Here is a 13,047-nt window from a genome sequence, read left to right on the forward strand (position 1 = left end):
TTGGAAGCCATATTCATCTTCATTAGTCTTCACAGAAGAGCTTTTTTATATTCATAACACTAGAGTGTTAAAGGTGCTTTATATTTCTATCTGCTAAAAGCTTAGTTAAATTATGGTTTCTACTAGACTCCAAATTAAATTGTAACCAGTGTATAGTGTAAAAAGATTCATTCTTTATTATGCTGGGCATTAGAATGTAAAAGAATTTCAATTATCCTTTAGCTGGTGGCATATTTTATAGGACAATATTCAGAGAAATGAGAAATGTATGGTATTTTAACAATAGGGAGGAACACTTACTTTTCATTACAAATAGAAGATTCTGTGAAAGGGAGTCTTTATTTTTTTCAATTGCTCCAACAATTTCATACATTACCTATGATAAAAGAAAATAGTGTAATTACTAATGATGAAACATGACCACATTAATTTCCTTTAAAGAACAACTTGACTCAGAGGAAGTTTTAAATTATTCATAAAAGAAATGTCTTCAGGTCTGAGAGTTCACATTACAGGCAGGTTCAAAGTGCTCACCCGTGTTCTGTCATTCTGCACATTAAACACAGGATGCTTTTCCTATTCTAATTTGCAAAGCCCTCCTCTGATCATGATTTTAAGAGAAAATGGTGGTGACTTACTTTTGTGTAGTCCCCTTTGTTCTTAAGGACTCTAACCTGCACAGAAAACTCACTAACTCAAGTGACACCTTGAAAAGGAAATGTGATTTCAGTTTGAAAATTTCAACTCACCCTTTATTAAAAGGGTTCCTTTTGGATTATTTAAACCATTAATCTGAAGTCTTTAAAATCTAGATAATGCATAAAACAATAAATTCTGGATTATTCAAGGACAGTTTACTTAGGAACACACTTAAATGACTTCATTGTCTGCTTTTATTGGTAATCTGGGCTGGCCTGGGAGACTTGGTCTTTGAGGATAGACATGGTTTTATTGCCTCTCCCAATCTCAGCTAAGTCAGATTGACCATGAGGCTTATAAGCTTCAACAGCTGCTTCACTTCTTGTGGAAACACATTGAGGCATGGCACCATAGTCACGTGTCACAGGTTGTCCTTTGCCCTGGGTGGATCAGGACTAAACCGCAGGGGGTAGCTGTCCAATGAACGGCATCTCTTCACGCTGCATCACGCATGGGAAGAATAAGGGGTCAGATCAACAATGGTAATAATTATCCCACTCCTTTGGGGATTTTAACTAGACAGCTTTGAGAGGGCTATCACTGGCAGAAAGAGTGGATTAAGCAGAAAAAGAATCCATGAGAAAGAGAAAGAAGAAGAAAAAAAAGAAAAGAAAAAGGCCAAATAACACCTAATGAACCTTGCTTCCTAAATAGCTTTCAAATTCTAGTGCCTGACCATGCATTCCTTACCATAGGGCCTTACTGAGTTTGTACTGTTTGTTGTCACAAAAGCCTAAATGCCAGAGAAATCCCAAGATGTCCTGAAGTTTCTCAGACTTTGTCAGTATGAATTTGGATCAGAAAAATGGTTGAACTGAGACAATGCCAAAAAACTAATCAACTTTTTGATACTCTTAAATCATGACCTAATTACCAGTTTGCTCTTGTGCCAGAACATGGCTTACCAATAATAAAATGTCAACCATATATTATGTTACCTATTATACGTTGTTGAGTAGAGTAGTGGTTCTCAACCAGAGTTGATAGTGACTCCAGGGGACACTTACCGTGTCTGGAGACACCTGTGTTTGTCACAACTGAGGGAGTAAATTGGTAGGAATGTTACTGTGGATGAAAAAGGGGCCACATGCTGGACCTGACAAGCTCAGGGGAGACCTAGATGGTAGCCTTACACCTCAAAGACCTAAAGTAACCATACAGGATGGTCTGAAATTAAAACTTTCTAACCAAAAGCAGTTCATAGTGGGTAGTCATGTCCTAGGGAGGTATTTTTCTCTAACAAAAAGGTCAATGCTTACCTTAACGGACACTGTCTGTTATCTCTTGCATCTATGATAATGTACTCAATAACATGCCTTTGAAATGTAAAGATAAGGCCCTGGCTGGCTGGCTTTATCCGCAGAACATCTGCCCAGCATGTGGATGTCCCGGGTTCGATTCCCAGTCAGGGCACACAGGAGAAGGACAATCTGCTTCTCCTACTCTCTCCCTTCTCTCTTTCTCTCTTTTTCCCCTCCTGCAGCCATAGCTCGATTAGAGCAAGTTGGCCCCAGTTGCTGATAATGGCTCCATGGCCTCCACCTCAGGTGCTAAAAAAATGGCTCCAGTTGCAACAGAGCAATGCCCCAGATGGGCAGATCATCGCCCCCTAGTGGGCTTTCCAGGTTGATCCTGGTCAGGGCACATGCAGGAGTCTGTCTCTGCCTCCTCTCCTCTCACTAAATAATAAAAATAAAAAAAGTAAAGATAATCCTTTTTTGTTGCCCTCAGGGCAGCCACCCCATCAGAGCAGAAACCAACAAACCCTTCATTGTATATATTATTATCATATTAATTAACTGTTAATTATCTTCTACCTGCCTATTTAAAAAGAGTTTCAGTATATACATTTTTATTCAGTCCCAGAGATTCCCCTTTGCTCTCTCCCGCCTCCCTAACCTATCACCAGTCAATTTCATGTAACCCCCTTACATCTTCCCCTTAGATTCTAATGTATAAAATAAGTGGTAAAACTGACATATTCTGGAGCATTTTCTCAATCCATTGAGACTTTGCCTACCAGCAATTATCAACCATTTGGCTGAAATAAACTCATAAAAATTCTTATAGGTTTGGACATTACTTACATTGACATTACTAAACTCTACAGTACACTATACAGCTCCACAATGAAGAATTATCTGCCCAAAATGTCCATAGTGTTGGGGTTGGAAACCCTAGCCTAGAAGTTTGACTTATCTATGCCTTCCTACATTAGGGACAGCAGTGTCCAGTGAAATCATGGAAGAGTAGTCAGAACACAACTTTCTAAGCCACTTTAAATACACTGAACATAAGCTAGTCATTTGATGTCCCAGAGCTGATCCTGTAGTTAAGAGCTCTTCTTTATTTGGCTCTAATCTATTCTAACCCATTTTTGCCCCCATGTGAATCTTATGATTCCAAATTAAACACACACACATAATTGGACTACCTTATTTTCTCTAAATATCATTCCTTGTTTGCCTTTGCTCCTGTTATGGCCCTGCTTGGTGATGGCCATTCCTAACTCCTGCAGTAAAATTCTGACTTTACCTTGATGGAAGTGGCAACAGTGTGTTCAGCTCAGTCTCTCTGCTGTACCAAGCAAAAGGACTTGTCTACTGGACACATCCAATAGATATTTGGTGAAATTAACAAAAAGGTTTTGTTACTTTGTGACCAAATGCAGTGTAGCATCACATTGTCTTTTTTAATTTAAGATTATGCTGATGACTCTTTAATTATCACAAGATCATGTGCTTTGGAAAGTTCTCATACATGGCACCCTGGTTGTACTTGGATATTTTAAGAGAAAGCTGAAGGTCTACGTTAAAACTAACATTCAGAACTTACCAGTTGGAGATTCCAACTGACCAAGTTACATAGAAAAACAAAGTTAACACACACATATAGTACAAACATTCAGTAACGCAGTTTCATGTTTGTGGGAAGCGTCGAGTTTAGCAAATTATTTTATCTTGTATAAAATCAATAAATCATGAAGTGAAATTAATTATTTTTCTATCAACAGGCAAACTACTACAAGCTCTTTCAGTCTTTCTTCATGTGTTAAATAATATTCTGCAAAGGCCCTTCAAATTTAAGAGCTCCAACCTTATTTATAAGTTATGGATGATAGCAGTATTCACCACATTTGAGACGAAAGCTCAACACAATTATTAGACAATCACATCATCTACAAATTCAGATTTGTTCCTTCCTTTCTGATATGTCTAGTATGGCCATTACTTAATTTCTTGCCTTCCAGCACTGTGCCTTCCAGCACTATGTTTAATAACAGTAGTAAGAGCAGACGTCTTTGCCTTGTTTCTAATCTTATGAGTAAAACACGCCTTTCACCATTGAATATATTAATTGTAGGATTTTTGTAGATGCTCTGTATTAAATTGAGGATGTCCTCTCTATTATTTTTTTCCTGAATTTTTTTTTCAATCATGAATGGATATTAAATTTTATCAAATGCTTTTTCTGCATCAATTGATATAATTGTGTGATTTTTTTTTTAGACTGTTACTATGGTAGATTACCTTGATTTTCAAATATTGAAGCATCCTGGGGTGGGAGGAATAATTTATTCATAGTGAATAATTGTCTTTATATATTGTTGAATAATATTTGTTAATATTTAAAAGTATTTTGCATCTGTATCATGATAGGTCATAATATTCAATTTTATTTTTTCTTTTGTGTGTGTATATACTGTCTTTGGTTTTGATATCAGGGTAATAGGAGCTTCATAAAATTAAATGAGAAGAATTCTCTTTTCTATTTTTCTAGAAAACATCATGTAATTTTAGTGTTCGTTTTCCTCTAGTATTTGGGAGAAATCTCCAGTGAAACCACTGGGGACTAAAGCTTTCCTTTTCGGGTGAGTTAAAATTCAAATTCATTTCCTTGATAGTTACTGAGCTATTCAAATTATGTAGCTCATCGTAGGTAAACTGAGAAATAGGTTCATTTCATATAAATTGTCAAATGTACATAGAACAGCTGGTTGAAATTCCCTTTTGATCTTTTTGGTGTCTGCAGGGCCTGTAGTGTATAGTGATACTTCCTGTGTTATTCCTGATATTAGTAACTTGTGTCTTTTCTCTGTCATTCTTATTAGAGGTTTGTCATTTTTATGGTTATTTTAAAAGAACCAGGTCTTTGTTTTATTGATTTTCTCTAATTTAAAAATTCTGTGGATTCCTGCTCTTTGTTACTGACATTTGTTTGCTCACTTTCAATTTATTTTTTTTTGTTTTCAATTTTTTATATGAAATTAAGTTTAATGGGGTGACATTGATCAATAAAAATACATAGGTTTCAGGTAAACATCTCTATAGAGTTTGAACTGTTTCTAGGTTCTTAAGGTGGGAGCTTAGATTATGATTTGAGACTTTCCTCTTTTCTAACATATGCACTTGGTGCTATAAATCTTCCTCTTGTACTGTTTGAACCATTTCAAAAATTTCATTCCTGTATTTTCCTTTTCATTCAATTCAACATATTTTTTTTAATTCTCTTGAGACTTTATTTGATTCATGAAATTATACAGAAGAGTAATGTTTTAGTTTTCAAGTATTTGGTGATTTTCTTGTTATCTTTCTGCTGCTGATTTCTAGTTTGATTGCACTGTGGTAGGTAAACCCATTCTGCATAATTTAGATCTTTCTGAGCTTATTTAGTTTTGACTCACAGTCCAGCAAATGGTCTTTCTTGACACTGTGTGCTTTGGGTACCTGAAGAGAATGCATATTTTGCTTTTGCCTAAGTGTTCTATAACGGAGTAGATCCTGTTGGTTGATGGTGTTGTTGAGTTCTCCCAGATTCCTGCTGCTTGACTAGGAAGATGTTTTATCACTTGTCCAGAGAAAGGTATTGAAGTTCCCAATGTAACGTTTGGTTTTTGCTGGCTTCCACTGATAGCACTCAGCAGGAAAAGGGAGGCATGGCCTACGACTGCTAGGTGGGAGAAGTCTAGGTTCTCCACTCATCCTCTTCTGACATAAAGGAAGGGGATTCTTAATACTGCTGTGCAGCTGTGGGAGTTTGGGGTCTCCACTGGGACGCCAGTCACACTTTCCAGCTGCAGGTGAACAGGGGGGGAGGAGTTGATATGCTGGCTTGTTTCTTAAGTGGCCTCCACCAACTGTGGCGGGTCACCTGTGGGCAGGAGTGAACGTCCCAATCCCCCACGAGGCCTCCTCTGACATCCCCGACAGTGACAGGGTAGACGGGGCACAGTACCATTCAAAGACTTAACACACTATTAAAATATGAAATATGCCTAAGCATTTCAAAACCATACACACTCAGATAAAATCTTTAACTTTATTAAATGTCACTAAAAGGTTTTTATTTTGTTCACCTTAAAATTTATAGCAAATGAGGTGGCCATAGCTACAAAAAGAAAAATTATAATCTAAATTATGGCAACTCACATTTTTTTTTGTCCTAAATGAACACAAGAACTTGTGTCCATCCCTGATAAATCCTCACACTCTAAGGAAAGATGCCCACTTTGCCTAATAATATCCTTTTGTATATGGCATACTTCTAGGTGATTCTCATTGTAATTTTTAATCTCACTTTTCTGACACTCTGCTCCAGAGTTGCTCTTAACATCACCCCTGTCTTTCCATTTAGTAAATTCCTTTCCAGCTGCCAACGCCAAGTCTCTTTTCCAAGGCCCAACTCTCCGGGAGGCATCGAGCTGTAGCAGAAAGAGCTCCAGGCCGCCTCCCTTGTCAGCAAGTCCCAGTGCCCAGGAGGTAACATGGGTTCAGATGCTGAGACTTTATGACTTCTCATCTTTAGAACATGGAAGGTAATGAAGACTTCTCTCTCTCTCTCTCTCTCTCTCTCTCTCTGTCTCTCTCTCCCTCCCCCATCTCTGTCTCAAAATGATTTTAAAGATAAATTAAGGTGACTTGAAAAAATAGCTAGTCATTATCTAACTTTGCATAATACCTATAATTTTCTAATAATAACCCTCATACCTGCTTCTAATCTTCACCTGTACTTTCTTCTCATAATTCTGGTACAATATGGACCTAAGAAGGGCTCATGGAGTCATCCTCATCATCTCTTTTGAGGCTGCTAAATGCACTGCTTATCCAAAAAGGAGAGTCTCCCCCTGTGCCTGTGATTTTACCAATAAAATTCATTTATGACTTTACACAAAGCAAGTGCTTCCAAACCAAGCAAGTCTCCCCAGAAGACCGGGCACAGCACGCTCATCAGCCTCAGCATCTGGAGCTCGCTGAGACTCCTGCCTTCCAGGAGGCCAAAGAGGCAATAAGTTCAAGGAGAATAAACCATGGAAGCTGCAAAAATAGTGAGACAGGACTACCGAGTTCCTGAGCTACTAACTCGAAGGGAAGGAAACCTCAGAGCCTAGTTGAATGGACAGAGACATTTTCATGAGAGGGAAACCACCAAGGAGGAACTCAATGTATTCTAGAACTCACTATATCTTGGTGCGTCCGCGATGTCACAAGAATAGATAAAGGTCTGTCCTCTCAGCTGTGCCACTGGGGGAGGGAGATAAACGGGTGCTGCCAGAGCAGCAGGAAGCAGGTTTTAAGCAGAGGCCTTTCCAGGTCACTGAGGACAGCTGCTCTGCTCCCAGCCCTACCCTTCCTTTCTTGATGTTCCGTTATTTGTGGGATGAAAGAAGAAAAAAAAAACCATGAAAGTCGCAAAAGATAGAGACCAGGTTAAAATTTCTCCTTTTCCTCTCTGTCTTTATTATTATTATTATTATTATTATTCATCTTAAGGGCTGGAAGATAGGATTCATGCTATAAGTGACAGCATCCCTCATGCATGTAATAGAGAAATTTATGTGCATGCCGCCTATTACAAATCTTTAAGGAAACTGTCATGTATTCAAAGATTTCCTTCAGAATGATTCTGTTCAATAAAATGACTCCAAAGGAAACTTAGTATTTTGCTTATGTTTCCGTATGAGCAATACTCATCTAAATGCTCCAGTGTGGATGCTAAATGAGGGGTGCAGGATAAACCAGGGTGCATGGCAGTACGCTGCTTCCGAAAGTGCTTGCTGTAACACGTGGTACAGCAATAAATGCAATTAAAAGATAAATTAGGTTAGCTATATATGAAAAAGGGGGGATGAAACTTTCACCATGGAAGTGCATCACCATTCAGCAAAAGACCTCATTTCTTGGGTCCACAAACAAAAGAACCATTATCAAATGCCAAACCACATGCATTTTCCATCTACATGAAGGCTGTCAGGCTCATGCTTGGCTAATCACCAAGGAAACTGAAATCCGAAGGTGAGAGAGCTCCATGGCAATGGCTTTATATCCACCGTCACTGATTTTAATTCCCTGAGTTGAAAGCAAGGGCAGTTGGCTTCTCTGACCTTGATGAAGAAGGTGCGGTGGTATGCCGGAGCCGGGGCTTGGTGTGCTCCTCGTGCCTGCAGACGCAGCTGATTGGTGCCCGGTGCACAGCGGGAGGGCAGCGAGGGACTGTGGAATGTGTGCTACCCTGAGCACTTACTCTGCGCCAATAATACCTTCAGTGTTTCTGAAAACGGGCTTCCCAGATTACCTAGAGGAAAACATTCTCTGGTGCCTCATAAACATGCACATACTTTAGACCTCACCTAGACTTCTTTAATCATCATTACTAGGACTGGAGCCAATGAACCTGCATTTTAAACTTGCTCCCCAGTTGATTCTGGTGCACACTGAAGTCTGAGAAACAAAGCTCCAGGTATCAGTGACTTCGCTGTTCGTGAACTCTGGCCTCCTGTGTGATGATGGCAGAGGAAAAGGGAGCCCAGGGACAGGGTTGGCAGAGAAGAAATGTTTTCTGGTCATTTGAGATACAGACCACTAATAGAGCAGATATTGGCATATTTTTAAATTGCCAATAAATTTTAAATAAGACTACAGTATATGTAATTATACTTAGGCTAACCCCCCCCCCCCGTAGCTTTTTATAAAATGTTAGCATTTTGTAAAAAGCTACAGAGAAAGAATTTCCAAGAGGTTTTATCTAAGACATTAGAAATGGAAGCCAGTATTTTTTAACAACCTTGTTATGTGTTACCCTGTACAAGTCATACAAAGAGCTGGAAATTTGGGGAAAATAAAATGATTAATTAAGAGTGCACTAAAACTAAAAGGCACAGTGGACCAAGGGTTATGAAGAGGGGTTTGTAGTCTAGTTTCCACCTAAAAAATTACTTATGGGACAAGGGCTGCAATAATTCATTGTGAAAGCATGAGTAGTCAGCTTTTCTGAACTTCATTTTATATTATATATACTGTTTAATGCTGAGCTCAGGCCAGTTCATACTAATGAGTTGATTAGCATAGCCCATCAATAAAAGAAATTATTTTTAGGGATGAACAGGCTATCTATAGTAAATGGGTATAAGTGGATACCATTTATGTTGATTTTCAAATTGCCTTTGATGTAATAGCAAAAGTCAATAAATATAATTTTTATTGAACCAGTTATAAACTACATTTGAAAAAAAATTAAGGAAAATAGGTAGGACTGATTTTTTAAAAATATTTTATACCTGAAACATAATTTTATTAACCACTGTCACACAAATTCAATAAAAAGTTAAACAAATAAATATTTCATAAAATACAATGCTATATATTTATAAAAGTTGGAAAATACAAAAAATAATAAAATAAAATTTACTTCTTATTCTTTTTCCAAAAGATAACTTTTTCCTTCCTTCCTTCCTTCCTTCCTTCCTTCCTTCCTTCCTTCCTTCCTTCCTTCCTTCCTTCCTCCCTTCCTTCCTTCCCTTTATCTACCTGTTATCTATCTATCTATCTATCTATCTATCTATCTATCTATCTATCTAAACTACCTACCATATTTGATTTTTCTATCTGTTTCCATCAGTTGGTCTCTTCATCTACTGCTCTCACACCCTCTGAGTACACAGTAGTGACTGTATATAGCATGCAAGCATGGTCATGAGTACAGAGTTTCTTCCCTCGTCCCTTAAGCCAAGAGGGAGAAGGTGTCATGGGATCCTTCTCATGCTTTGACTTTGTCCCACTGGTTAAGAAAACACTGCAAACTGGTGTGTGACCCCACTAAGAAGTGCAAAGGGGGAGGATGGGCTGTACCATGGGGTTAAAGAAGCAGCCCCTTTTCACCCAGCCATGCAACCCTCCTCCCTCTGACAGCTGTCAGTCTTTTGTTCTATGTATCTGTTTCTATTTGTTAGTTTATTTTTGTTCAATTATATAGGACTTGTCTTTCTCTGACTGGCTTATTTCACTTAGTAGAATGCTCTCCACCTGAAAAAGGTGACGGGATTAAGCAAAACAAATAACAAAACAAACAAACAAACAAACAAAAACCCCTCATAGATAACAGACAACAGTATAGTGATGACCAGGGGAGAAAAGGTGTGGGGAGAGGTAGGAGAGAACAAAGGGGGATAAGTGGTAACTGAAGGAGACTGGAGTAAACACACAGCACAGTGTACAGATACAGACGCTATGTTATAGAATTGTACGCCTGAAACCTGTGTGAGTTTGTTAACCAATGTCACCTAAATAAATTCAATAAAAAAGACATACATCAGGAATAAAATATATAAAAATGGAAAAAAAAAGAAAGAGCCTCTGCTGCAGTGGAATTTGCTGTGCCAGCTCTCAGAAGTAGAGAGCATAGAACATTTTATGTTTCTGATGAATTACAAAGGACACAGCGACATTTTTCAGTCCACATTATATCCTGCCCAAGAGAACACATGAAGCCTGGGAAAAGGGGGCCCTGGGAAGAGAGTCTGGGCGGCATGAACAGCAGAAAGCAGGGCTGAGGGGGGAGCGAACAGCCCAGTGAGTCAGCATCACCTCGTTCACGGAAGGGTGTCAGAGGCTCCCAGGCAGGAGGGTCTCAGGACTCCTTGAAGCATCCAAGTGAGAGCTAGCTCTAAACATCAGAGGCGCACACAATGTGTCTGTGAAACATGCTGTGACAATACAAGACAAGTCAGCCAAGAAAAGAAAGGAATCGGAAGCCCCTAGGTCCCTGTACTGTGCCTCCTCTGTGACTGACACAGGAGGGGACTTAACTTTCAGTTATATTCGTGGTTCTGGTTATTGTATAGGACTAGCAGTCCTTAATTACTGAATTGAATCTGTGAATGCCTGTGAAAGCAAAGATCTTTCTGTTACTAGAAAAATATCACTGGAGCTGTCTGAGTTTGTATCTGGTTACAATAAAAGGGCTGTCCATGCTGACTATATTTTAAAAAGTAGTGTGGGCCCAAAATTAGATTGAACCTTGACTACTTCCTCCAAATTCTGCTTGTTCAACCACCAGGTACATGAAGGAAAAGAGTGTTAAAATGATCTACAAAAAAAATATATTTTTTTTTAGGGAGAAAGCAAAGTTTATTCTTCTAGCAAAAAAAGAGATAAGCTAGAAGGTAAAATTTTTAAAGGAATGGTTTATGAACAGTTGATTAAGAAAGCAGCCATCACTTCCACTACTTTAGGTTTTTCATTAACAAGGTGAATTAGAATAATCACCTTTAATCTTGAACAGTGCTATCAGAGAAGCACATAGATAAATGAAATAGAGGCAGTTAGTATGCCTTTAGGTAAAAATATTCACTCCTTCCTTCCCTGATAATTACTACTTATGTTCTACTCACACAGTTCGTGTGAAGAAACTATTAAAGTAACCTGAGAGAGTGAGGAAGGCCAGGAGAACTATGGTACTGACATAAGAAGGAGTGTTTTTAGATTTGAGAGATACATAGAATAGAGAGTAGCTTTCATTTGGCAATTAACTGGACTTCTGATTTTACCATGTGTTGTAAAGTGGGACGGACATATAGAGAATCAGTTTTATTTATTTACTTTTTGAAGTGAGTTGAGAGGGAGTGAGTTTGGGCAGTGGCTAAGGAGTTTAGTTTATATAGTTAGCTTCTGGATTTGTTGCATTTCATATCCTACCCAAGTAGAGATATCAAAAAATAGATAGATGGCTATGAAGCCCACAGGGGGAATAGTTACACTGGAGATTTGGGAGTCATCTCATAGACAAAACTGAATCACAACAGTAAATAAACTCCTAGGAGAAGACACAAAATACTACCAGGGAAAATGCCAATAATTACGAGAAGGAAATAAATTCACTAGTGAGTGAAATTTATAATCTCTATCTCCACCATGTTATTTACACCAGTGGTTGTAAACCTGGTCCCTACTGCCCACTAGTGGGTGTTCCAGCTTTCATGGTGGATGCTAGCAGAGCAAACAAAGTATAAATAAAAAGATAGATTTTACTATAGTAAGTTGTTTTATAAAGATTTATTCTGCCAAACTTAGCGAAAATCTGACAAAGTACTTGGTAAGTAATTATTATTATATGCTTTAACTTGCTGTAACTCTGCTTTATAAATTTTATAAAGTAAAGTTACTTCCCTACTTTATATATCACCATTACTGTCAAACCGGTGGGCAGTTAGAAAATTTTACTACTAACAGAGATACAAAAGTGGGTGGTAGGTATAAAAAGGTTGACTACCTCTGATTTATATGATGCAAAATATAATCCCCCCCAAAATGTAGTTGGGATTAACAGATGATAAAAACCCAAAATTTGATTTTGATATACACTCTAGTACATTAGAATGTACATAAAGATTGGATTTTAGCTAAAGGAATAAAAGATTATTTTTGGAAAATATAAATGATTCTGATAATTTTTCATGCCTGGTTTCACCTCTCTATTTGAGATTTGCTGAAAAGAGTCTCAATTTCATGTGCAGTACTAAACTGATCTCTTTATAGCATCAATATATATAAGTAGAAGTTTCTATTTTTTACTTTTCCATTAAGTTATTTTATCTAATAGTTTTTGCTTGCTTTCATTCTGATTCACTTTAAGTTAAATACTAATTTTATAAAGTTATTAGGAACACATAGAATTATTAATAGCAGTCTTTATCTAGATACCTAGAGTATAAATATGGACATCGCCTTGAAACTGACACATCTGAAATTTACAAATATGCCTCATTGGTTCCTTTTAAAGATAAAAAAATCAACTAACAATAAGACATTAATATTCTAGGAAATATGGTTTCTTATTTATTACTTTTTTTCAACCCATAAAGATAACATAAGCTATTAAATATTTGAAGAAACAGAAAAAGTCCCTAAGTGAGATCCTGCATTTTCCCTTCCTTACCAAACACTGGGTAGGGAAACTTTTTATCAAGTCTCCTACAAAAATGTATTACAGGCCATGGCTGGTTAGCTCAGCAGTAGAGTGTCAGCCCAGTGTGTGGAAGTCCCAGGTTTGATTCCAGGTTAGGACACACAGGAG

The 13,047-nt window shown here is 37.8% G+C and overlaps 1 protein-coding gene across 2 annotated transcripts in view; it reads right to left on the bottom strand.

Annotated features, from left to right (window-relative positions):
• MYO16 (myosin XVI) overlaps positions 1-13,047 on the bottom strand; it is a 592,224-nt gene that overhangs the window by 173,199 nt on the left and 405,978 nt on the right. For both annotated transcript variants that reach the window (XM_066380569.1, XM_066380568.1), the window contains exon 24: positions 301-376. In XM_066380569.1, coding sequence (XP_066236666.1) covers positions 301-376 — 76 coding nt within the window. The remainder of the gene's footprint in view (positions 1-300; positions 377-13,047) is intronic.

This window comes from Saccopteryx leptura, chromosome 4 (genome assembly GCF_036850995.1).
Source record: "Saccopteryx leptura isolate mSacLep1 chromosome 4, mSacLep1_pri_phased_curated, whole genome shotgun sequence".
NCBI classification, from domain to species: Eukaryota; Metazoa; Chordata; class Mammalia; order Chiroptera; family Emballonuridae; genus Saccopteryx; species Saccopteryx leptura.